The 21,652-nt window shown below is 38.9% G+C and overlaps 4 protein-coding genes across 7 annotated transcripts; 3 read left to right on the top strand and 1 right to left on the bottom strand.

The window, feature by feature from the left end:
* Positions 1 to 372: 372 nt before the first annotated feature.
* LOC117485715 (granzyme B-like) lies at positions 373 to 2,756 on the top strand. 2 transcript variants are annotated; one of them, XM_034134377.1, is made up of 5 exons: positions 373 to 455; positions 620 to 767; positions 1,103 to 1,244; positions 1,428 to 1,618; positions 1,818 to 2,756. In XM_034134377.1, the coding sequence occupies exons 1-5, from the start codon at positions 404 to 406 to the stop codon at positions 1,927 to 1,929; spliced, it is 645 nt and encodes a 214-aa protein (XP_033990268.1). In that variant the 5' UTR covers positions 373 to 403; the 3' UTR covers positions 1,930 to 2,756. The 2 variants fall into 2 exon arrangements, with proteins under 2 accessions (XP_033990268.1, XP_033990267.1); XM_034134376.1 differs by having other exon boundaries at positions 1,428 to 1,688.
* A 3,187-nt stretch (positions 2,757 to 5,943) lies between these two features.
* Positions 5,944 to 7,999, top strand: LOC117485714 (granzyme B-like). Its single transcript, XM_034134375.1, has 5 exons — positions 5,944 to 6,062; positions 6,231 to 6,378; positions 6,715 to 6,856; positions 7,079 to 7,339; positions 7,461 to 7,999. The coding sequence occupies exons 1-5, from the start codon at positions 6,005 to 6,007 to the stop codon at positions 7,611 to 7,613; spliced, it is 762 nt and encodes a 253-aa protein (XP_033990266.1). The 5' UTR covers positions 5,944 to 6,004; the 3' UTR covers positions 7,614 to 7,999.
* On the bottom strand, positions 7,916 to 11,130 carry rabl3 (RAB, member of RAS oncogene family-like 3). 2 transcript variants are annotated; one of them, XM_034134378.1, is made up of 8 exons: positions 11,059 to 11,130; positions 10,423 to 10,514; positions 9,798 to 9,927; positions 9,600 to 9,714; positions 9,358 to 9,511; positions 9,064 to 9,135; positions 8,424 to 8,462; positions 7,916 to 8,303 (listed from the first exon to the last, which is right to left on the bottom strand). In XM_034134378.1, the coding sequence occupies exons 1-8, from the start codon at positions 11,102 to 11,104 to the stop codon at positions 8,247 to 8,249; spliced, it is 705 nt and encodes a 234-aa protein (XP_033990269.1). In that variant the 5' UTR covers positions 11,105 to 11,130; the 3' UTR covers positions 7,916 to 8,246. The 2 variants fall into 2 exon arrangements, with proteins under 2 accessions (XP_033990269.1, XP_033990270.1); XM_034134379.1 differs by having other exon boundaries at positions 9,358 to 9,508.
* A 199-nt stretch (positions 11,131 to 11,329) lies between these two features.
* gtf2e1 (general transcription factor IIE, polypeptide 1, alpha) lies at positions 11,330 to 21,446 on the top strand. Of its 2 annotated transcripts, none has more exons than XM_034134593.1 (6): positions 11,330 to 11,486; positions 12,109 to 12,401; positions 12,753 to 12,910; positions 16,205 to 16,400; positions 16,712 to 16,944; positions 20,025 to 21,446. In XM_034134593.1, the coding sequence occupies exons 2-6, from the start codon at positions 12,112 to 12,114 to the stop codon at positions 20,480 to 20,482; spliced, it is 1,335 nt and encodes a 444-aa protein (XP_033990484.1). In that variant the 5' UTR covers positions 11,330 to 11,486; positions 12,109 to 12,111; the 3' UTR covers positions 20,483 to 21,446. The 2 variants fall into 2 exon arrangements, with proteins under 2 accessions (XP_033990484.1, XP_033990483.1); XM_034134592.1 differs by having other exon boundaries at positions 12,106 to 12,401.
* The last annotated feature ends 206 nt before the right edge of the window (positions 21,447 to 21,652 follow it).

Here is a 21,652-nt window from a genome sequence, read left to right as displayed (position 1 = left end):
TTAATAGACAGTTCCTATACTCGACCATTTACCTTTTACCCACATTCTCTTTCGTTAAAGAGCAAATGTAGCCTATTGAAAAAAAGCACTCTGATTATCTACAGTAAATACGGATCTTTCTCATTCAAGGGGGAATACATATTGATGCTACAAGTGGTGTATGTAGTGACGTACCCACACCTTCAGATTATTGATCAATAAGGAAAGTGTGTGCATCAACTCAAATGACTGTTTTATGAAACGGTGTCACTCTTACTGCAGTTGAAAAAGGTGTGAACTTGTCTCTTCTTTGCAAGAATAACACCTGACCACAAAGTTTCCGTTGTGGGGGTTATGTTGACTACAAAAGGTGGTAGGGGGAGCAGTGCCAGACACAGTGTTTAGATTTTACTGCACAGTGAACATGATCCACGCATTCTGCATTTTATTTGTCTTCCTGCAGCTCTCCCTCACTGGTAAGATAAGATGAGATTCAATAAGCTTTTTTAATGGCTGGAGGGTTGGTAAAAAGGTTACTCAGTTGTTGTTTTTTTAATCTCTAATAAGAGTAAAAATCAATTGGCAGTTGAGCATTTTGTATTTTTTTACCTGTGTATTAATTAACCTTCTTAATCTTAAGGGGCTTCTGAGAGTGGCATAGTGGGGGGGAATGTTGCGAAGCCTCATTCCCGACCCTACATGGCATCTCTCCAGTTTCAGGGAAAACACTCATGTGGCGGGGTCCTTATTCGAGAGGACTTTGTTCTGACTGCAGCACACTGCGATAAGTGAGTTAATTACACATTAATGCAACAAAACGATTTGATGACGAATTAATTTAATGGTTCCGAAATGAATGCATTCAATTATAATAGTTTTTTCCCAAGACTCAATATCTATCATTCACAAAATATTTGGTGCCAATTCCATGCGTGTTCCTCATTGTCTGGAGTTCAGTTAAAATAAATATAGAAATACTTTTGTTAAGACAGCTTTCACATAGTTATTGGTATCATAGTAGTTATATTTGACATATTTATCAATGTTTTCAGTCTGTTTCAAGGTGAAAATTGTTGTTAAGTATTAACAATAGTATTACAATATTTGTACCCTTATTTGTCAGTGAGCAGACCATGACGGCGGTCCTTGGAGCACAGAACATCAAAAAGAAAGAGGAAAGTCAGCAAAGGATAGAAGTGGCTAAGCGCCATCCACATCCAAAATTCAAAAAGGACGGACACCAATATGATATCATGTTACTCGAGGTAAACTAAAAAACCTGTTAAGGGTTTTGTACAATGCTTTCATTTTAGCTTAATTTTTTTGTAATGTTTGCACTTCACACATTTGCACAGAAGGATGTAGGGGCGATATGCTTTACATAAAAACCTCAATCTGACTTTAAGAGTATACAACTATGTAACAAATAATTATTCTCTCTCTCACAGTTAAAAAACAATGCCACACTGAATACTGATGTCAAGATCATCGGACTGCCAAAGAGTGATAAGAACCTCCACGCAAGAGTTAAATGTGAGGTTGCTGGCTGGGGCCGAACTGGACAAAAACAGCCTATCTCAGATGTCCTGAGGGAGAATACGGAGTTCATACAATTCAGCCCTGAGTGCAAGTACATATGGCAAGAATACTTTAATTCTAGTCAAATGATATGCACCAAATTTGACAAAAAGAAGGGAGGGGTTTGTCTGGTAATTAACAATTATACACAACAACATAATTCTGTGAACGTGAATCATACTTGATTTAATCAAAAACAAGAGCGTCTATTTATTTTCCGGTCTACTCAATCATCTCTTTGTGTTGCCTTCTTTTTTAAGGGGGATTCCGGTGGACCGCTTATCTGCAAAGGAGAGCTTCGGGGTCTTACAGCTTTCATCGATAAATGTGATTGTAATGATCCAAAGTATCCCCATGTCTTCACTCAAGTGAAATCCTTTCTCCCCTGGATCAAGGAAGTGATGAAGAAATAACAGCATGTAGCATGAGGCACAATTCAGAGGCCAAGAAAATGTTCCTTTTTTTAGTTACTTAATATATTGGCATAGTAAAACAACACATTTCAGAATGACTGGTCTCATCTTATTTAAAACACAAATAACAAACTTAATAGGCAAATAATGTGTCCAATAGATTTAACTTGTTGTAGATATTATTGTGATGAAGAAATTGTTTTTTATTCCTAGCTAATAAACTGTGACCATGTCAAAAAAATATGTGATTTGTTTACCTTTTTTTGTGTAGTTGAACAAGGTTTTGCATGTGAAAACAATTGTACAAATAAAATGTGAAATACCATTTTTTTTGGATTGAACTCAAAATCTCACAGTACATTTATGTAATTGTACATGTTTGTCAACTATGTACATATTAATCTTGACTATACTAATAATTATTCTGTTCTGTCGTAATTTGTGTTGTTGTTGCAGCATCCGTTTAAGACTTTACACAAGAGCAGTTGAAACAGTGTTCAGAAGGCGGGGGCGATACAGAAAGCATGTCAATGAGTGTGATGGTTTACTTGTGGTGTGAAAGTCAAACCACAGAAAACTGCTGGTTGTCACGGCTTGTCAGTCATAGTGCAAACTTCTGAAGTTTTCTGTGAAATATCTCTTCTCTATTACCTGTTAGGAGAGTGAGGGGCTCAAGTTTTAATAGATACAACATTCACATACTCATTTGTACTTTGAAAGAGAGAACTTTGTACTAAAAAGACTTATGTTTGATGTCTTGACTGTCATAATAAAATGAACCTCAACCTATCCTAAGGGAGTCCATGTACGTAGACACGTTAGTTTAGCTGCTATAGGCTTAGACTGTCGAGGGGGACCTTACTTCTTCCTTCTGTCTGTCTGTACCTGTGTACTCTCATGTTCCGAATAACCCAGCTTCCCCCAAATTTCTTTTTGGTGTCTATATCTACGCCGGGATCCTGAGTCGTGGCTGATCCTGTTGCTGTGGTCCTGTGTCCTGGATCCTCTATCCTGAGTTCTGGATTTGAGTCCTGGACTTCGAGTCGTGGCTGAACCTATCACTGTGGTCCTGCCTGACTCTCATCATACTACTTCCCTGATGGCTCCCACAGGATTGTTGACATCCTCGTAGATTCATCTTCTTATTATAGACACATGCATTTCCAAACATTTGGTCTACCTATGCTGTAAATGTATTATCTCTTTGATTTACACACGGCATCTATTGCACGTCTGTCCGTCCTGGGAGAGGGATCCCTCCTCTGTTGCTCTCCCTGAGGTTTCTCCCATTTTCCCCTTTAAACTGTGGGTTTTTCTCTAGAAGTGTTTCCTTGTACGATGTGAGGGTCTAAGGACAGAGGGTGTCGTATTGTCATACTGATATTCTGTACAAACTGTGAAGTCCACTGAGACAAATGTAACATTTGTGATATTGGGCTATATAAATAAACATTGATTGATTGATTGATAATTATTCAATGTCTCACAATTTGGATCACACCATAATACAGGAAATAACATGATTTTTTTTCTTCTAACAAGCATCTATTACCAAATACATGATGTCATAGGATAGTCAATATTGTGTTATGATGTTTAAAGTAAAAAAACAAAAAACATCTTTAGTCTTACACTTTAATATAAAAGCAAGGCACGCTTGACAAGGAGAAATGTATTTGGAATGTTATATAATGTAGTATTAACATTGACATTCAATTTGCCAACAGAATAAAGTGTAGCACTTAGGTATTGAAAAAAAAGATACAAAATAAAGGTACCCTGCAAAATGTTCTCGAAAATCAACATAAGTGCAGAGCACCTGCACCAGATATACAAAACAAGGATAAAAACCAATAGAAAAACAATAAAAAAACACTACTAGATGACTAAACTCCACGGGTAACTATCATTGTAAATGCTGCTTCAGAAATACCTCTTTAAAAATAATTACTCTTTTTTTATCTGCAATATATTTGGACTGTTTTGCATCTTGTTTTATAGATGTTTATTGTAAACAGGGTCAATGAAGATAGTTGTATTGTAGTTTGTGAGAATACATGATAGGACTTCTGATAAAACTGGGGATTATCATATTAACTCTGTTTTAAAAAACATTACTTCCCCCCCAGTTACAAGGAGAACATAGTGAGGCTGTCTGAGATTCATCTGGACCGTCCTGTCCCGCCTCTGGACCTGGCTGTTTTCTGGACTGAGTTTGTCATTAGGCACAAAGGAGCCGAACACCTCCGGGTCGCTGCACACGACTTAAACTGGATTCAGTACCATAGCCTGGATGTCATCGGCATTTTAATCTTAATTATAATCACTTTTTTGTGGATGACACTGAAAGGCTGTTTGTTCTGCACCAGCAAGTGTTGCGGAAGGGGGACTCCAAAGAAAAAGAAAGAGTAGTGTTTATAACAGTCACTACGTTTTATAAGCTCTGCAATGAAGTTGATAACGTATGTTTAAACACTGCAATGATTTTTATACTGGTGTGTGCGAGCTTGAGTTGTTGTGTGTGTGTGTATAATATGTCTGTTTGTACACTATGCTTAAAATAAAATATGTCCAAGTGCCCTTACTACATTGTCTGTCCGTGCTACTTGCTGTGATTGATTTAAGCCATGCTCTGAAAAGCCAACCTAAGAACAATTAAAAAAATATGTTTTCAACTTGTATGAATGTATTTGTAACACACTACAAAAGACATTGTTGTACCTTGTTTAGAAACTTCCTTACATTCAGGTTTCTCCACAGGACTCCTTTTTGTGCGGTACTGTTGTTGTAGGGGAAGTTAATGAGTAAGAACTTTCTCCAATTAAACAAAAAAAAAACTGAGATTATTGTTCTTGGAGCAAAGGAGGAACGAATAGAAGCCATCGCAGAGCTTCCGTCGGCAGACTTCAAAACAACAGATAAAGCCAGAAATCTAGGTGTAGTCATGAACTCAGACCTGAATTTTAACAGTCACATTACAACAATTACTAAATCAGCCTACTATCACCTAAAGAATATATCGAGGATTAGAAGACTAATGTCACAGCAGGATTTGGAAAAACTTGTCCATGCTTTTATCTTCAGTAGACTCGACTACTGTAATGGTGTCTTCACAGGTCTCACTAAAAGATCTATTAGAAAGCTGCAGCTGATTCAGAACATCGCTGCAGCTGATTCAGAACATCGCTGCTCGAGTCCTCACTAACACTAAGAAAGTGGATCACATGACTCCTGTTCTGAAGTCTTTACACTGGCTTCCTTTGTGTCAAAGAATAGATTTTAAAGTACTGCTGCTGGTTTTTAAAGCACTGAATGGTTTAGGACCAAATGATATTAACGATCTCCTGCATAACTATGAACCATCCAGATCTCTCAGGTCTTCTGGGACGGGTCTGCTCTCTGCTCCAAGAGTAAGAACTAAACATGGAGAAGCAGCGTTCAGCTATTATGCCCCGACTATCTGGAACAAACTCCCTGAATCCTGCAGGTCCGCTGCAACTCTTACTATTTTCAAATCCAGACTGAAAACCCATCTTTTTGCCGCTGCATTTGATTGAGCTGCAGTATGGCTTCTATTCATGTATTCTATACATGTTGTGTTTATTTTATTATCTTTGCTTTTTAAATGCCTGTCTTTAAATGCCATTTTTCTGTATTTCTTCTTGAATGTCTGTTATTTTATTTTGTAAAGCACTTTGAATTGCCGTGTGCTGAAAGGTGCTATAATGTAAAGCCTTAATACACAGTTCCTACTCAACCATTAACCTTTTACCCACATTCTCTTCCGTTAAAGAGTAAATGTAGCCTATTGAAAAAAAGCACTCATAAATGTGGGATTATTTACAGCACAAACGGACCTTTCTCATTCAAGGGTGAAACAGTGTCACTCTTGCTGCAGTTGAAAAAGGTGTGAACTCGTCTCTTCTTTGCAAGAATAACACCTGCCCACAAAGTTTCCGTTGTGGGGGTTAGGTTGACTACAAAAGGTGGTAGGGGGAGCAGTGCCAGACACACGGTTCAGATTTTACGGCACAATGAACATGATCCATGCATTCTGCATTTTATTTTTGTTCCTGCAGCTCTCCCTAACTGGTAAGATGAGATGAAATTACATTCAAATGTATAGACAAGTAAGAAAATAAGCTTTTTAATGGCTGGAAGGTTGGATTAAATTTACTCAGTTTGCTAAGAGTAACAATCGAGTGGCAGCAATTTGTATTTTTTTTTACCTGTGTATTAATTAACCTTCTTAATCTTAAGGGGCTTCTGAGAGTGGCATAGTGGGGGGGAAAGTTGCGAAGCCTCATTCCCGACCCTACATGGCATCTCTTCAGATTCAGGAAACACACTCATGTGGCGGGGTCCTTATTCGAGAGGACTTTGTTCTGACTGCAGCACACTGCGAAGAGTGAGTTAATGTTACAGAAATTAGAAAAGCAATTTAATGATGAATTAAATAAGTGGCTCCGAATTACTGCATTCAATTATAATAGTTTTTCCCCATGACACAATATCTATCATTCACAAAAAGATTTGTTGCCAATTCCCTGCACGTTCTTCATTTTCTGGAGTTCAGTAAAATACATATAAGAAAGACATTTGTTAAGACAGCTTTCACATAGTTATTTGTATCATTGTAGTTATATTTGACATATTTGTCAATGTTTTCAGTCTGTTTCAAGGTGTACATTGTTGTTAAGTATTTACAATACAATTTCACAATATTTGTACCCTTATTTGTCAGTGAGCAGACCATGACGGCGGTCCTTGGAGCACACAACATCAAAAGGAAAGAGGAAAGTCAGCAAAGGATAGAAGTGGCTAAGCGCCATCCACATCCAAAATTCAAAAAGGACGGACACCAATATGATATCATGTTACTCAAGGTAAACTAACTGTGTTAACGTTCATACAAAAACATAGGTAAAGAATCTGTTAAGGGTTTTGTACAATGCTTTCATTTTAGCTTCATTTTTTTGTAATGTATGCACTTCACACATTTGCTCGGAAGGATGTAGGGGTGATGTGCTTTACATAAAAACCTCAATCTGACTTTAAGAGGATATTAACACAACTATCTAGTGACAAAGGATTCTTCTCTCTCACAGTTAAAAAAGAATGCCACACTGAATAATTATGTCAAGATCATCGGACTACCAAAGAGTGATGAGGACCTCCACGCAAGAGTTAAATGTGAGGTTGCTGGCTGGGGCCGAACTGGACACACAAAGCCTATCTCAAATGTCCTGAAGGAGAATACGGAGACCACACAATTCAGCCAGGAGTGCGACCACATATGGAAAGAATACTTTGTTTCTAGTAGAATGATATGCACCAAATTTGACAAAAAGAAGGGAGGGGTTTGTCAGGTAATTAACCATTCATAATTCTGTGAACGTGAATCATACTTGATTTAATCAAAAACAAGAGCGTCTATTTATTTTCCGGTCTACTCAATCATCTCTTCTTTGTGTTGCCTTCTTTTTTAAGGGGGATTCCGGTGGACCGCTTATCTGCAAAGGAGAGCTTCAGGGTCTTACGGCTTTCACCAGTCCATGTAATTGTAATGATCCAATGTATCCCCATGTCTTCACTCAAGTGAAATCCTTTCTCCCCTGGATCAAGGAAGTGATGAAGAAATAAGAGAATGTAGCATGAGGCAAAGATGCCAAGAAAATGTTCCTTTTTTTAACTTACTTAAGAAATTGAATAGGATAGTAAAACAACACATTTGAGAATGACTGGTCTTATCTTATTAAAAATAATAATAATAATGAACTTAACAGGCAAATAATGTGTCCAATAGATTGAACCTGTTGTAGATATTCGTGTGACGTCAAGTGATGAAGAAATAGTTTTTTATTCTTAGCTAAAAATCTGTGACCATGTCCAAATGTATTTTATGTTTATCTTTTTTTGTGTAGTTGAACAAAACAAACAGGAACTGAAATTCATGAAACCAGTTTATGTAAAGGTTTGTGAAAACAATTGTACAAATAAAATGTGAAATTAAAAAAATGTTGATTTAACTCAAAATCTCACACTACAATTATGTATTTTTACATCTTTGTCAACTATGTACATATTTACCTTTATTATGTTAATAATTATTATGTTCGATCGTAATTGTTGTAGTTGTTGCAGAATACATTTAAGACTTTACACAAGAGCAGTTGAAACAGTGTTCAGAAGGCGGGGGCGATACAGAAAGCATGTAAATGGTTTACTTGTGGTGTGAAAGTCAAACCACAGAATACTGCTGGTTGTCACGGTTTGTCAGTCATAGTGCAAACTTTTGAAGTTGAACCGTTTTCTGTCTGTGAAACCCGCCATCTGCAGAGAAAGTGAAAGGAATGTGCCGTTTTAAAAAAGCAGTTCACCTTAAAATAAAGTCCTCGTCCTGGTCAAGATTTCCTTACGTCAAAAGAGAAAGAAAAGACATGTGAAACTCACCTGACTTGGATCTCTTGTGAAATATCTCTTCTCTATTACCTGTTAGGAGAATGAGAGGCTCAAGTTTTTATAGATACAACATTTGTACTGATACAGAGAACTTCGTACTAAAAAGACTTATGTTTGATGTCTTGACTGTCATAATTGTTCAATGTCTCCCAATTTGGATCACACTACAATACAGGAAATAACATGATTATTTTTGTTTTTCTTACAAGCATCTATTACAAAATATATCAAGTCATAGGATAGCCAATATTGTGTTATGATTTTTGATGTAATAAAAAAGAAAACATCTTTAGTCTTACGCCTTAATATAAAAAAGAACTAGGCACGCTTCACAAGGACACATTTGTTTGGAATGTTATATACTGTAGTATTCACATTGACATTCAATTTGCCAACAGAAGAAAGTGTAGCACACTACGGATCTGTGAACTGCATTAATACCACGTTTTTGGGGAAATTAAATATTTAATGTCATTTTGCAATTACTAGTAATAGATGAATAGAATGTGTCTACATGGTTCACACATGATATTTGATGCTTCTCATCAACACCAAAGAGATGAAAGTATAACAAATATGAATAATAATCTGCTTTACATGCTGTATGTATCTCTAAATGTGTGTTTCTCACCTTGTCAAAGAACCTGCTGAGCTTCACAGCATTTGATGTGCCTGCAGCGAGGTATCTTGGGTTGGTGCAGTCCTGTGAAAACAAAATAGCACTTCAGCCACAAACCTCAACTAAAACTAAAGCTCTGTTCTTTCCCAGGTTGAATCTTGAAACTGTACTGATAACATGTGTATGTTATTGTAGCTTTTTTTTCAAATTGTTCTGAAATAAGCTTCTTTTATAAACCCAGCAATGTTACAGATTACTTGAAATGGGCCTAAAGTCAGAACTTGCAGGAATGAAAGGTTGACCTACGAGATTGATCTCCTCTGCATTGAAGTCTTCAGACAGGAAGGCCGTCCGAGTGAGAACCTCGTTGCGTTTGTTCTCTGGGATTTGGTCAAACTTGGTGCCAATCAGCAGCAGAGGCACTGGGTTCTCAGCAAACTGCTCTCTGTCATAGTCACTGCTGTGAGAAAAGAACACGACTTAACTCCCCAGTATCCAACTTTTTTAGTCACATTTAACTATCTAATATTAACTACATGTGTACTTACCCATTTGAGACGATCACTCCTGTTGGAGAGGAATCTTTGTTTAAAGCTTCCAGTGACCAGCGGTACAGATTCTGAGAGGATTTCTTATTTGTTAAATCGTGTACCAACATAATTCCTGAAAAAAAGAGGACACAACTCAGTAAGAGCAACCCTTAAAATGTTAGATATTTTTAAATATTCAAAAGAAATCATCTTTACCATTGACTGAATTGTAGAAGACAGCTCTGGTGCTTTTGATACTGCTGGCACAGCCAACAGATCCTCCGACATCCCAGAGTTCAATGTAGTAGGTTTTCTCCTCCGGCGTCCCCTCCTTATAGTCTTGCACCTGTAGTTAACAAAAAAAATGTTGACCAATAGATTATATTCCTCTAAGCATCTGTAACATGTAAGTGTTCAATGTATTTCATGATCAATGGAAGGAAGTTCTGCAACACAGCAGTATATGAAGTAAGTACAATTTTACAAGCTGTAACAATAAACTGATGTACATATTAATGTTTAATTTATTATAATTCAGTAATTAAATCTTAATTGTTCTGAAATTGGCTGTTCTCTGCATAAAGATAACTTATATTTTCCGAATCATACTGTATTACACTAACTTTAAACATGTGTTTTTCAGTCAGTAGACACAAGACTGGAGGAAGAGGAAGCATGTACGTTTCCAATATATTGGCTTTTACAAACATTGTTATTTAAAAGGTTGTTGTATGGAGTATGCATTTCAATGTAGTTTATCTGAAGCTAATTTAAAGGCCGGTAGCATAATTTAAGACCGTGTCCAAATGAAATTCTGTTATCTAGGCATTGACCTGCTTACCCGGACATCCACAGAGCACCCGACAGTCCAGGATGGATTTCCTAACACTTGATTCTGACATAGCAGGTGGACCAAGGAGGACTTGCCCACTCCTGCAAAAGATGAGAAATGTGGGTGGATGAATGTCATTTAATTGACTGAGTCAGTATAAACCTGTGCAATGTTTCCTACAGTAGGCAGGAAGACACACATGTGTGCGAATAGTGCAACATATGATTCAATTAAAGTATAAACCTTGCAGCACACCAGCAAATAGCTTTAACGAGCTGTTAGGTACCACTTCGGCAAACATGTTTCTATACAATTTCAACTTTATGTGACGATAAGGGGTATACTTAGCACTCTGTTGCAGGCAAATACAACACTTTAGATCGGCTATACATTCAGGTAACACGAAGTTATTACTTTAAAATGAAGGGCCAGATGCTGGTCCACCTTTATCACAAAATACGTTGAACACGACAATCATGTTGCGTCAGATATGCAGATCTAAAGTGCAGACTAAAGACAAGAGTTTGATGTTCCTTATTTAAGAATACAAGGGTTATAAACTGGGTTACTTTCGGCCAAAACAAAGAAATGTATTAACATAAACAGACACTTTTTCGGAATTGCAAAAAACGGTACTTTACTTACCCGAATCTCCTAAAACTAATACTTTTACCCTGTCAAGAGAAGCCATTTTTTGTTGACAGCGACGTCCCGGAAGAAAACAGTGAAAACCCCGCCTGCCAATATAATTTCTTTATTCCGATTGGTTCCCCAAAAAATACGTTAGGAATAGAGATGCACAGCTATTCGTCTAAATGTATGTCAATCAACATTCCTGTTACCCTATTGGCTACTGATTGCAACTGGAAAACCTTTGTTGTGGTTTAGGGTTTCATTTCCGGGGTTATGTTCTCAAATGAGTCGTGAAGCATGCTAACCTAGCAGTTTAAAGATTCAAAATTACAAATGTGTGTGAGCTTTAGCTGTGTTGGTTAGCGATACAAGCAGCGTACTCTGAAATGACCTAAGGAAGCGGTAGCTTTGGCGTATTCGTGGAACATAACGAGTACCGGGTAAGGTTGGCGTTAACTAGGTTTTTATGCAAACTAACTTTATGTTGGCTGCAAGTTTAGTTAACAAGACAACGTGAGGTAATGGCTACCTGATAAAGCAACAGCAATGCTACTAGCTTACCAAGTTATACTATCATCACCTATAACATTGGTTTGTGTTACAGCCAATTTGCTGCATTAGTAATTGTTGTTTTTCTTTGTTCAAGTTAAGCTAACGTTAAGCTAAGTCAGGTCGCCACTATGTAACAACCGGGTTAGCTTCCAGTTTAGACTGGGCTGGCGTTATTAATCACCACTTGTTAATGTTAGCACAAAACAACAGGACATATGATGTTTTAAAGGTTGTCCACTTCAACAGAGGTTGTGCGTTTAAGCAAATTATCAAGTATAGTAGAGAGAACATTATTCCTAAAATATGATCATCCCACCATTTAAATGTCCATCATTGTATTTATCCTGATTGATCTTTCACTTCCCTTTTAAATGTAACCAATTGCCCTCCAAAGCTATAGCTACTCACCTTCTGTTTCATGCTAAACAAAGTATTTGCCGGTTCTCTCTAATAAGTTCCTACATGTTGTCCTTGTCTTTACTCAATATGTCTAATCTCTATCCACAGCAGAAGATGATAGAACCAGAGATACTCACCGAGGTCCCTGCAGCACTGAAGCGGCTAGCCAAGCAGGTAGTGAGGGGTTTCTATGGAGTGGAACATGCCTTGGCCCTGGACGTGCTCATTCGCAACCCCTGTGTACGTGAGGAGGACATGCTGGAGCTGCTCAAGTTTGATCGTAAACAGTTGCGCTCAGTACTCAACACCCTGAAGGCAGACAAGTTTGTCAAGTGTCGCATGAGAGTGGAAACGGCCCCTGATGGCAAGACCACACGGCACAATTACTACTTCATCAACTACAGGTGGATAATCTTCTTTTTGGTTTGCATGGCAACAGTGCAGATAATAGACAGTAACACACAATGGCTTCCTCTTATTACAGAGGCCCTATTATGCTTTTCGGGGGTTTCCCTCTCCTGTAGTGTGTTATTTAGGTTTTTGTGCTTGTAAATTGATGCAAAGGCTAAAATCTTTAAGTTCCCTTTATGTTTTGAGAGCATTGGTGCATTCCTTCAAAGATCAATACATTTTGACCTCATCCCTTTTAGTTTAGACAAAATGTACATATATGAGTGTGAGAAAATAGATTGATTTACCACAATGACGCTCAAACTTGACCCCTTTCTGACCTCCCACCAAACGGATCTTTTCAGGGTACTGGTCAACGTAGTCAAGTATAAATTGGATCACATTCGACGGCGCATCGAGACAGATGAGAGAGACTCCACCAACCGTGCCTCCTTCCGCTGCCCCTGCTGCTTCTCCACCTTCACTGACCTAGAGGCCAACCAGCTGTTTGAGCCCATGACAGGTAAACATTGAATTCAAAACCTATTGTCTCCAATATATCTGTAGAACAAGACCTTGGACCAAAAAGGTTGTTCGTTAACTTGTGAAAAAACCTGACAAAGACGCTGGAAAAGCTTTTTTTACAAATGTGACATAGTCAAATGATCGCAATATCAATGTGCTAGGAAAACAATTAATTGGAGAACATTGAAATGTGGTCTAAAGGCCTGTCTTGTTAGATTGTATTTCTTATGTCAGTCAGAAGAGAAATAAATAGATTTTTGGACAAAGGATAAGACACAAAGATATACATTTAGTCAACCTAGGATACTTGATCAACAAGTTAACATTTTCCAATTCATATATCTGCTAGTTTGCCTAATCTGTCCAATTTTTAAAGAGGTGAATTAATACTTTTTGGGTTGTTTTAAGAGCCCTTTTTAAAGTTTATATTCTCTTAAAGTACAATGCTTCCACATGTCTTTAAGCGTATTTTAAATGACTTGTTATCACAACAACATAATTGAAGTGAAATCTGATTCTGAGTTTGGGCTGCCAGCTGTCAAAAACACTCATTTAGTATCTAACTAATGATGATACAGGTTTACTTTGGGTTGTTTGGCAGATTAACATGAATATGTACTTTTAAACGGATATCAATGCTTGTGATAAGGCATGTGTCTTTAAAGAGAGCCCTTACTCAAATCTGTGTTCATTCATAAACTGCATTCATTTGTCAGTCGGTCACAATAAAGCACCAACTGTGCTCGCATTGTCTGCCAATATGAAGGTTGATCACCGGTCAGCCAGCACTGTTGCTAGGCTACACAGAGTACTTCTGCCACACAAGCGTTTGAAATGCGGCATCAGTCTAAAGCCTAGTGTTATGCTCCCATCTCCGGTTGAATGTTTAAAGCCTTTGACCTCACGCAGAACCACTGACAGGTGCAAGCGGTGGACTCGGGGACAACAGTGATGTCCAGAGTCCATATATACTCACCTGCAGCAAAGTGATAGGTTTAACCACTTGATGTCAGCAGAGACCAGATTTTTAAGGGATGTAATGTGACTCTTTATATTGAAATCTCTTATTTCAATGGTCAAATCATTGGAGTATGTAGTTGATTTGACTATGATGCTGACAAATTCATCTTTACATTTATGCCAACATGAACTGATTTAATAACTATGTTTCCTACTTACTTATTATTATTATTATAAACATTATAATACACCAAAATCATATAATATAACATAATGGACTCCCCAGATCCTTAGACAACATGCTAACGCCTTCTTAGGTATTTTATAATAAAGTAAGCATGCAGGCATATATAACTTTTTTTTTTAGGGACAAGATGTAAATATAGAAGCTAGAAATTGATATTATAAATGACAAGACGGAAAAGTCTGCTTCCTCAGCTTCCTGGTTCCTGACTTTTTTGTGATGACACCTTTATAAAATCAAGCATATTTTTTCTGACACTTGTCTCTTGTTTCTTGTTTCAACATACTGGTATTAAATCATGCTGTGCAGGCTGTAACCCTGCACCCTGACAGAAAGAATAACTGGAGCTCACACAGTGGAGGTCTGATGGACTGGCTGTTTCTTCAGGGCCAGCAACACTCAGTTTGACCTCGAAGGAATAGGAAATGACATAGCAGCTCTTCTAGCTCATTCTGACCCACAAAGGAGGGCTGAAACCCTTCAGCTCTGAATTGTCACACCTTGCAGACTGTACCTGTTTCTTTGTAGGACTCTCACACTGACATGTAGGTCCACCAAAGGTTTCTCCTGAAAAACAGTTGCCTAAAATGTGGCTTTCTTTTACAATCTATCTCCTTTTTAAGGAGGCGTGTGTGTGGTGCAGTGGGTTGAGCGTTGGTGTTCAGATCAGCGGGTCACAGGTTCAAACCCCACTGCAGTCAGCATGTCGTTGGGTCCCTGGGCAAGACACTTCACCCCAAATTGCTCCTGTGGGGATTGCCCACAGTATTGAGTATGTAAGTCGCTTTGGATAAAAGCGTCTAACAAGTAGCATGTAATGTAATGTTTTACCTGTAGTTGCTCTGACGTCTCTCTTGCTGTCTCTATTGTGGTACACACATACAACACGCATGGCAGGCATGGGTTCTGTATAATGCTGGAGCAGTTCCAATTATTGAAACTGAAATTGGCCAGAGAAACAGATGGCCCAACATGCCCTTCTCTTACTGGTAGGGAGCAGGTCCACAAGCTTTAGAAAATACCACCCAATGCAAAGATTATCCCCTGAAGAAATCTGCCTGCACTGTCATTAACAATGCAGTTTTTTTTATAGTTGCATATATTAAACCCTTGAATTCCATCAAATAGCAGCGTGTTATTGTGGCATAACTTTTAAAGGTGGGGTAGGTACGTTTGAGAAACCGGCTCGAGATCGCTAGAATTTGAAAATACACAACCGGAGAAAATCTGCCACTTCCTTACAGAGCCCCTCCTCCAACACACACGAACGCGCACATGACCAATGAGGGCACAAGATAAGTTTGTGCACAGATGAAAGGCTGACAGGCAGGTAGGCCATCCAGTTATTTTAGCCGGGCCGGCTAAAATAATTGGTCGTGCTTTTTACAGTATTACGGCTTCCACAGATGACATTTTTGTATGGATTTTTTGTCAAAGCACTTAACATCCCGATAGCAATGAATATCTTAAGAGCATTCCATGGAATATAACAAAAAGTGTATCTCGAGCCGGTTTCTCAAACTTACCTTCCCCACCTTTAACCTCTTGAATAGCCCTTTTCATGCAATGTGTGATATATTTTATACAGGAAAGACGCATGTTTATATTGGTGTGTTAGGTTGGTGGTTCACATTCCCAAGTAGGCTAACTTCTGCAAATGGTTTTTTTTTGAAATTATTTTATAGCCATGGTAAAAAGAAAACCAATGGACCTATATGCATGTCCCAGGATTGTTGGTAAAAGCAATTTCATACTTTCGGCTTACATATGTCTGCATATGGTTAATGTGACCCAAATTACGTCATGCTGCATGTCACAAGTGTCAGTTTGGTTCCACACTCCAGTCCAGTCAATATTGAATGCATCTTTAGCTGCTTTGTAGAGGTGAAGGAAAAGATAAACTGATTGGTTGTTTTGAAAAGAGGTTGGATACGGTGTCGGTTACCAACAGAAATGTAAGTTAGGTCTTCAAAGAAATACAAAGGTGTTTAACTTCTGTCAAACAACATATCTTGGAAAGGGGTACGTGCTTTGGCCAGATAAGTTCCATGGTGCTTTTATTTAACATGGTTCTCTCCTAACCTTCAGGTACATTTCGCTGCACCTTCTGCCAGACGGAGGTAGAAGAGGATGCGTCTGTGTGTTCTGACGGCAGGACACAGGTGGCACGCTTCAACGAGCAGATCGAACCCATCTACGCATTGCTACGCGAGACCGAAGATGTCAACTTGTCCCAGGACCTGCTGGAGCCGGAGCCCGCTGAGATCCCCGCCCTCAGACAGAGGTGAGCTTCTAACCAACCTCTACTTTTTACTCATAAAAACATATTCCCCTCAGAAGTCATTACGCCAATCCTCAAGAGTCACATCCTTGAGCAGATTTACTGAAAACAAATGGGGGTTCACCTCTGTTAACAGCAGGAATAGCCTCAGTGATACTGTATCCACTGACTGTTTCTGCCACAGTGGAATTCTATTCTATTACGCTGCAGTAATGAAACATTTCTAGCTTGCCCTTTTAACACTCTCTATTCTACATTTGTAAGCACTGTTGGAGATAATTGTTTAAAGGATATTTATTGAATCTCTCCTCCAGCCGGGAACGTGCTGCATTAGCCGCTGGAATGACCGGTCCGCACCGTGAAGCCTGGTCCAACAGAGGCTCGTCCTACGGTGACCTGTACACCCAGAATGTGGTGATCAGCATGGAGGAGCAGGAAGAGCAGCAGAGACTGGCCAATGAAGGCAAGGTGACCAAGGAGAGGCCCGTATGGTTGACCCAGAGCACCGTGACGGGCGCTTACAGCGAGCCGGAAGTCATCAAGAGCCGTAAGTGATGTTTTCTTTCAAGTTCCCAGATATGTAGCTGTCAAGCCTTTCTTTATACTGTGCAGTGGCGGCCGGTCCATAGGGGCGCTAGGGGCGCTGCCCCACCTCTTCCCATATTGAAAAAAATAAATAATAATAATAATTAAAATTAAAATAAAAAAAAAAAAATATGTTTAAAAAAATATATATGTTTTTATTTTTATTTTTAATGAACAAGGTAAATATTATATAATTGGTATCAGTAAAATGTATAATCTACAATAAAATCTCGTTTAAAATTGTGTTACGATGTCTAAAGTTACTGATAAGTCACATGTTTCCTGCCTGGCCTTGCCCATGCACCTTCTCTCGTCTGGGCGCTAAGAGAGGAGCCTTCAACCAGTGCAGCAGCAGCCACCAGCAGCTGACTGTTGCTATCTGTAACGTGTAAACTATGCCGCGAAAATATAATTTCAGCCAATCAGCGTCGTCAAAGATGACGGTCACCGGGCGCCAATGTCAGCGCCCAGTGCAGTCTGTGAGTAGTTTGGACAGTGACTCGTATCCGGTTGACGCAGTAGTTGATGAGGATGGCTTCGTGTGCAGGTGGAGTCTCCGGACCTCGGTCCGCGCCTAATTCTGTTCAAGAGCTAATCTCCAATCCTTTCGAAAGGAGAAGTTTGGCAGATAAATTGTTGCTTAAAGACCTTGCACCGGACCAACCCGATTTGAATATATCGCAGCAATCTCGTGAAAAAGACAAAATTTATACACGAGGCTTCACAAGTAGCTGGTACACAAGAAAGGCTTGGCTAGCTGGATGCAAACAGGTAAATGCTGTCTTTTGTTTCCCATGCTTGGATATCACTTTATATGTAGAGAGGAGGTTTCCCATGGTTGTTAGAAGTTTATTAATAAGTGGGCATTTATCACAGAAGTGATTGTTCTGTCTCCACGTTTGTTGCATTGTCTGTGATGTATTTTCCAACGGTTATAGCTCCTGTTCTGTCCCAGCAACACTACACGGTTTGCAGCTCCACCACATTTTTGGTTTATCTTCGGTGTCGCTTAAAATCTGCTTCCCATCGGACTAAAACCTCCACGTAATCTGAAGACAGATACTTGAAGTTATTTAAACCTTTTGCAAACTTTATGTTCTTTCTTGCTCTAGCCTTGCCAGTTACATTGTACATAACACATATATTATCATTATGCTAACTGGTTGTTCGTGTTAGACGATGTAGCTTTTTCATTTCTGAGTTATTGCTATATGTAAATAAGCCTGTTTGTAAATAATCCTCAGAGAAACAAAGAAAAAACACAATTTATGACATTTTGTGCTGTGGTTATTTTTTTTAAATTGCATTTATTCACAGTTCAGTTTGAAATGCTGTAGTGACTTGTATTGAACCACTTAAATATTTATAATTAATGCTACTAAAAAGATGCTATTAATTTTATATCTCACATGCAGTTCACTGTAAAGCTACTTGGTGAAGGTGTTGGTTCATAAAACATGAACAGTTTTAAGAAAGAAAAAAACAGACCAGTTCTGAGAACACAAATTCCTGGTAAAGTAGTAGATGTTCAGGTTGATAAATAATATTTTCCACACTGAAGATTATGGAGGTATTGATCAGTCTTCTCATATTTTTAAGCCTCGATTTCTCCTTTCCCCCCCCCTCTAACATCACCAGAAGTCATCATTTAAGGGGTCATTTCTCGAAAAAAAATTCCGGGGGGATATATATATATATATATATATATATATATATATATATATATATATATATATATATATATACAAAATAATAATAATACAGAAATGAAAATAAAATAGTGCAAATGAAACGGAATACAATAAATGTGCCACATTGTACAGACATTTCTTCCCTATTTCAAGCATATTTCCCATAAGCACGTTATCTACCACTCCATGAGTCAGAAGATGTTAGATTTGACAATGAATTCCCACTCCTACGCTGTTTTCATGTCCTTAATTAAAAATGCTCTTGCCTGTCCATGATGAGGCTTGCTAAATGCACAGACCTTACTCGTCTCAAGAGACACGCCTCTCCTATGACCTTAAATTCCACTCCCTGTTCCACTTGTGGTCAAAACAGGCTCTTACAGGTCAACATTACAGGTTATCACCCTCTCTCAGAGTGGTCCTACACCCAGCTGTCTTATTGTGTCATTGTTTCTCCACCCCCAAGGGCATGCAGCAGTCAGGCCAGGCCAGACTCTCAGTGAACCGTAATTGCTTAATTGAAATAAGTAGAGGCTTGATTAGTGTATGGCTGAGCAAGGATGGCTCATTAATAAAGTCAATTTCTGGGGAAATGGCATGAATTATGCCTTCCCAGCGTCCTGTCTCTGAGGTGTGTTTCTGTGCGTCCGTCTGCAATGATGTTAGATGTTCAGAGTCTGGAAATAGACATTACACATTTAGAATGGACTTGGTTTAAACACAGATATTGTTCAGATACTTAGCCGCAAGAAGTCAATTATTTATAAAAATAACTAGATACAGCGTTAGAGGCGGGGCTCTGTCATTCCGGTGAAAGTTACTCAATGGTGCATGAAACCAAAATGACCTGTCTCTACAAAAATACCTGAATCCTTCCTGTATCTTCCATGGATCAACCGATGATGGAGCATGAACGCTCGCCCTTTCGCTAAGCCCTGCCTCCAATCCGCTCTGTCACAGCAGCGTCAAGCCAGATCGCGGCTCAGTCAAATGAAGGAAGAAGAAGAATAACTACACAGTCAACCGCATTTTCCACCACTTTCAGGACAGAATGATTTAAATAAGGGCTATTAGAATGTACATGTTAGTTTATTTAGCACAAATTAAATATCCACTGATTTACTGAATTATGTCTCTTTCCCAATATAAGTCAATGGGGAAAAGTGTTTTTGGGCCTACTGACACAGAAGTTGTAGTACCACCGTTTGCCCACTATCAAAATGTGTTACCAAGCCCCCCTACTTCCTCGGGGCTTGGCACAATTTAAGAAATACTGTATATAGGAAAAAGTGAATAATCTCAGTATTTAATATATTTGTAATATTGATAAGCTATGGTTTTGTTTGAACAGGAGACGACGTGGTACCCGTAGCCCCTGATGGAGCACCTGCTGGAATGGATCAGTCAGATGAAAATGAGGAAGTGATGCGCGCCCTGCTCATCCATGAGAAGAGGGGTGCAGCAGCAGTGGGAGGAGCTGGAGGCGGAGCCAGCTCTGCCACCAAGAGTCGATCCTCTGGAAAGGCTAACGCCAGCGACTCGGACAGCGACACCAGCGAATCGGACGACGACTCTCCCGCAGTTCCTCCAATCGCGTCAGCTGCTAAGTCTCGGGCCGCAGAGGAGGAGGAAGATGACGATGATGAGTTTGAGGATGTGGGAGATGAGCCGATGGTGATGGTGGGGGGTCGGCAGTACTCCTACCGGGATGTCAGCCAGAGGCCAGAGCTGGTGGAGAAGATGTCTGCACAAGAGAAGGAGGCCTACATTGAAAAGGGACAAAGCCTCTTCCAGGACATGTACTTCTGAACAAATACACACATTAACACATATATTTACACACAACAATTTTGGGCAAATGAGTGTACGCTCACTTTGTGAACACTGGGGAAGTGTTATGTGGACACGAGTTCTAAGAAGAATGCAAGATGCTGCTCAAAAAGTATTTACAGTTAAATTGATGCTCTGACGGTATAAAAACCAAGAAGATGCTCGGACAGTGTTGCCTTTCACACCTTTAGTATTCTGTCTTAAGTGTTTTTTATTCCCGGTCACAGTAAGGGAACACGAGTGCCAATTTATGTTTTTGTCTGTTTTATTTTCATTTCAGTTGGACACCGTCTATATCAGTCATGTTTTCCTATCACAAATCTCTCATGCTTCTCACCGGCCAGATTCTGATGTTTTTTACAAAACAAGTGTATGTTATCACTTCAAGTCTGGAAGTGTATTGTTTTGACTTGTGACAGCAGTTCTGTGGTTGAAAGCAGGCAGTGTGAGACTGAAGCTGCTGCCGCTCGCACTACTCTGCCCGTGGAGCAAGTTGTTTCTGGCTGAATACTCCATCTGTCTGAAACGAGATCAGACTGGATTTAAAAGCACATCTCAGTGCTCAATGTATAATACAAGAGAAACTAGAGAATATTGGTTAACTGTTATGGTTTGAAGCAAAGAAAATATGTAATTCTGAACAATCTTTAATAAAAAGATGCAGGACCAGGCATATGTATGGACATATTCTACATAAACTAAAGCTTTGTCTACCTGCAGCATATACACTTACAAGCAATTTGGAATATAACAGTTAAAGGGCACTGTGACATTTTGTCTTCTTAGATAGTGAACAACACAGTGTGAATAACAGGAATACTAAATGACCAGCAAACTATATCTGTCACTGACAAAGATAAGGTAAGAGGTCAGTAATTTAGAATTACCCTTGTTTTCATTCTTAATTATGTTATTCTCATTAAAATACATTATTTTCAGTTTTCTTTTGGCTTTTGTTCTCTATGCAGTATAATGCCTCCCTCTACATGTCATGAGGCTTATGTTCCCACCACATTTCTCTGACTAATACACAAATGATTATGATGCTCTCATTACAGTCTGGCACCAAAATCATTTATGTTCAAATTATGTTCATTACTGTTAAATAATTGTTTAGCCCTCAGGGGGTTTTGCAGTATTTGTATATTC

The sequence above is a fragment of the Trematomus bernacchii genome, unplaced genomic scaffold, assembly GCF_902827165.1.
Source record: "Trematomus bernacchii unplaced genomic scaffold, fTreBer1.1, whole genome shotgun sequence".
Lineage (NCBI taxonomy): Eukaryota > Metazoa > Chordata > Actinopteri > Perciformes > Nototheniidae > Trematomus > Trematomus bernacchii.
The sequence above is the reverse complement of the archived record's forward strand: the minus strand, read 5'-3'. Positions and strand labels throughout refer to the sequence as shown.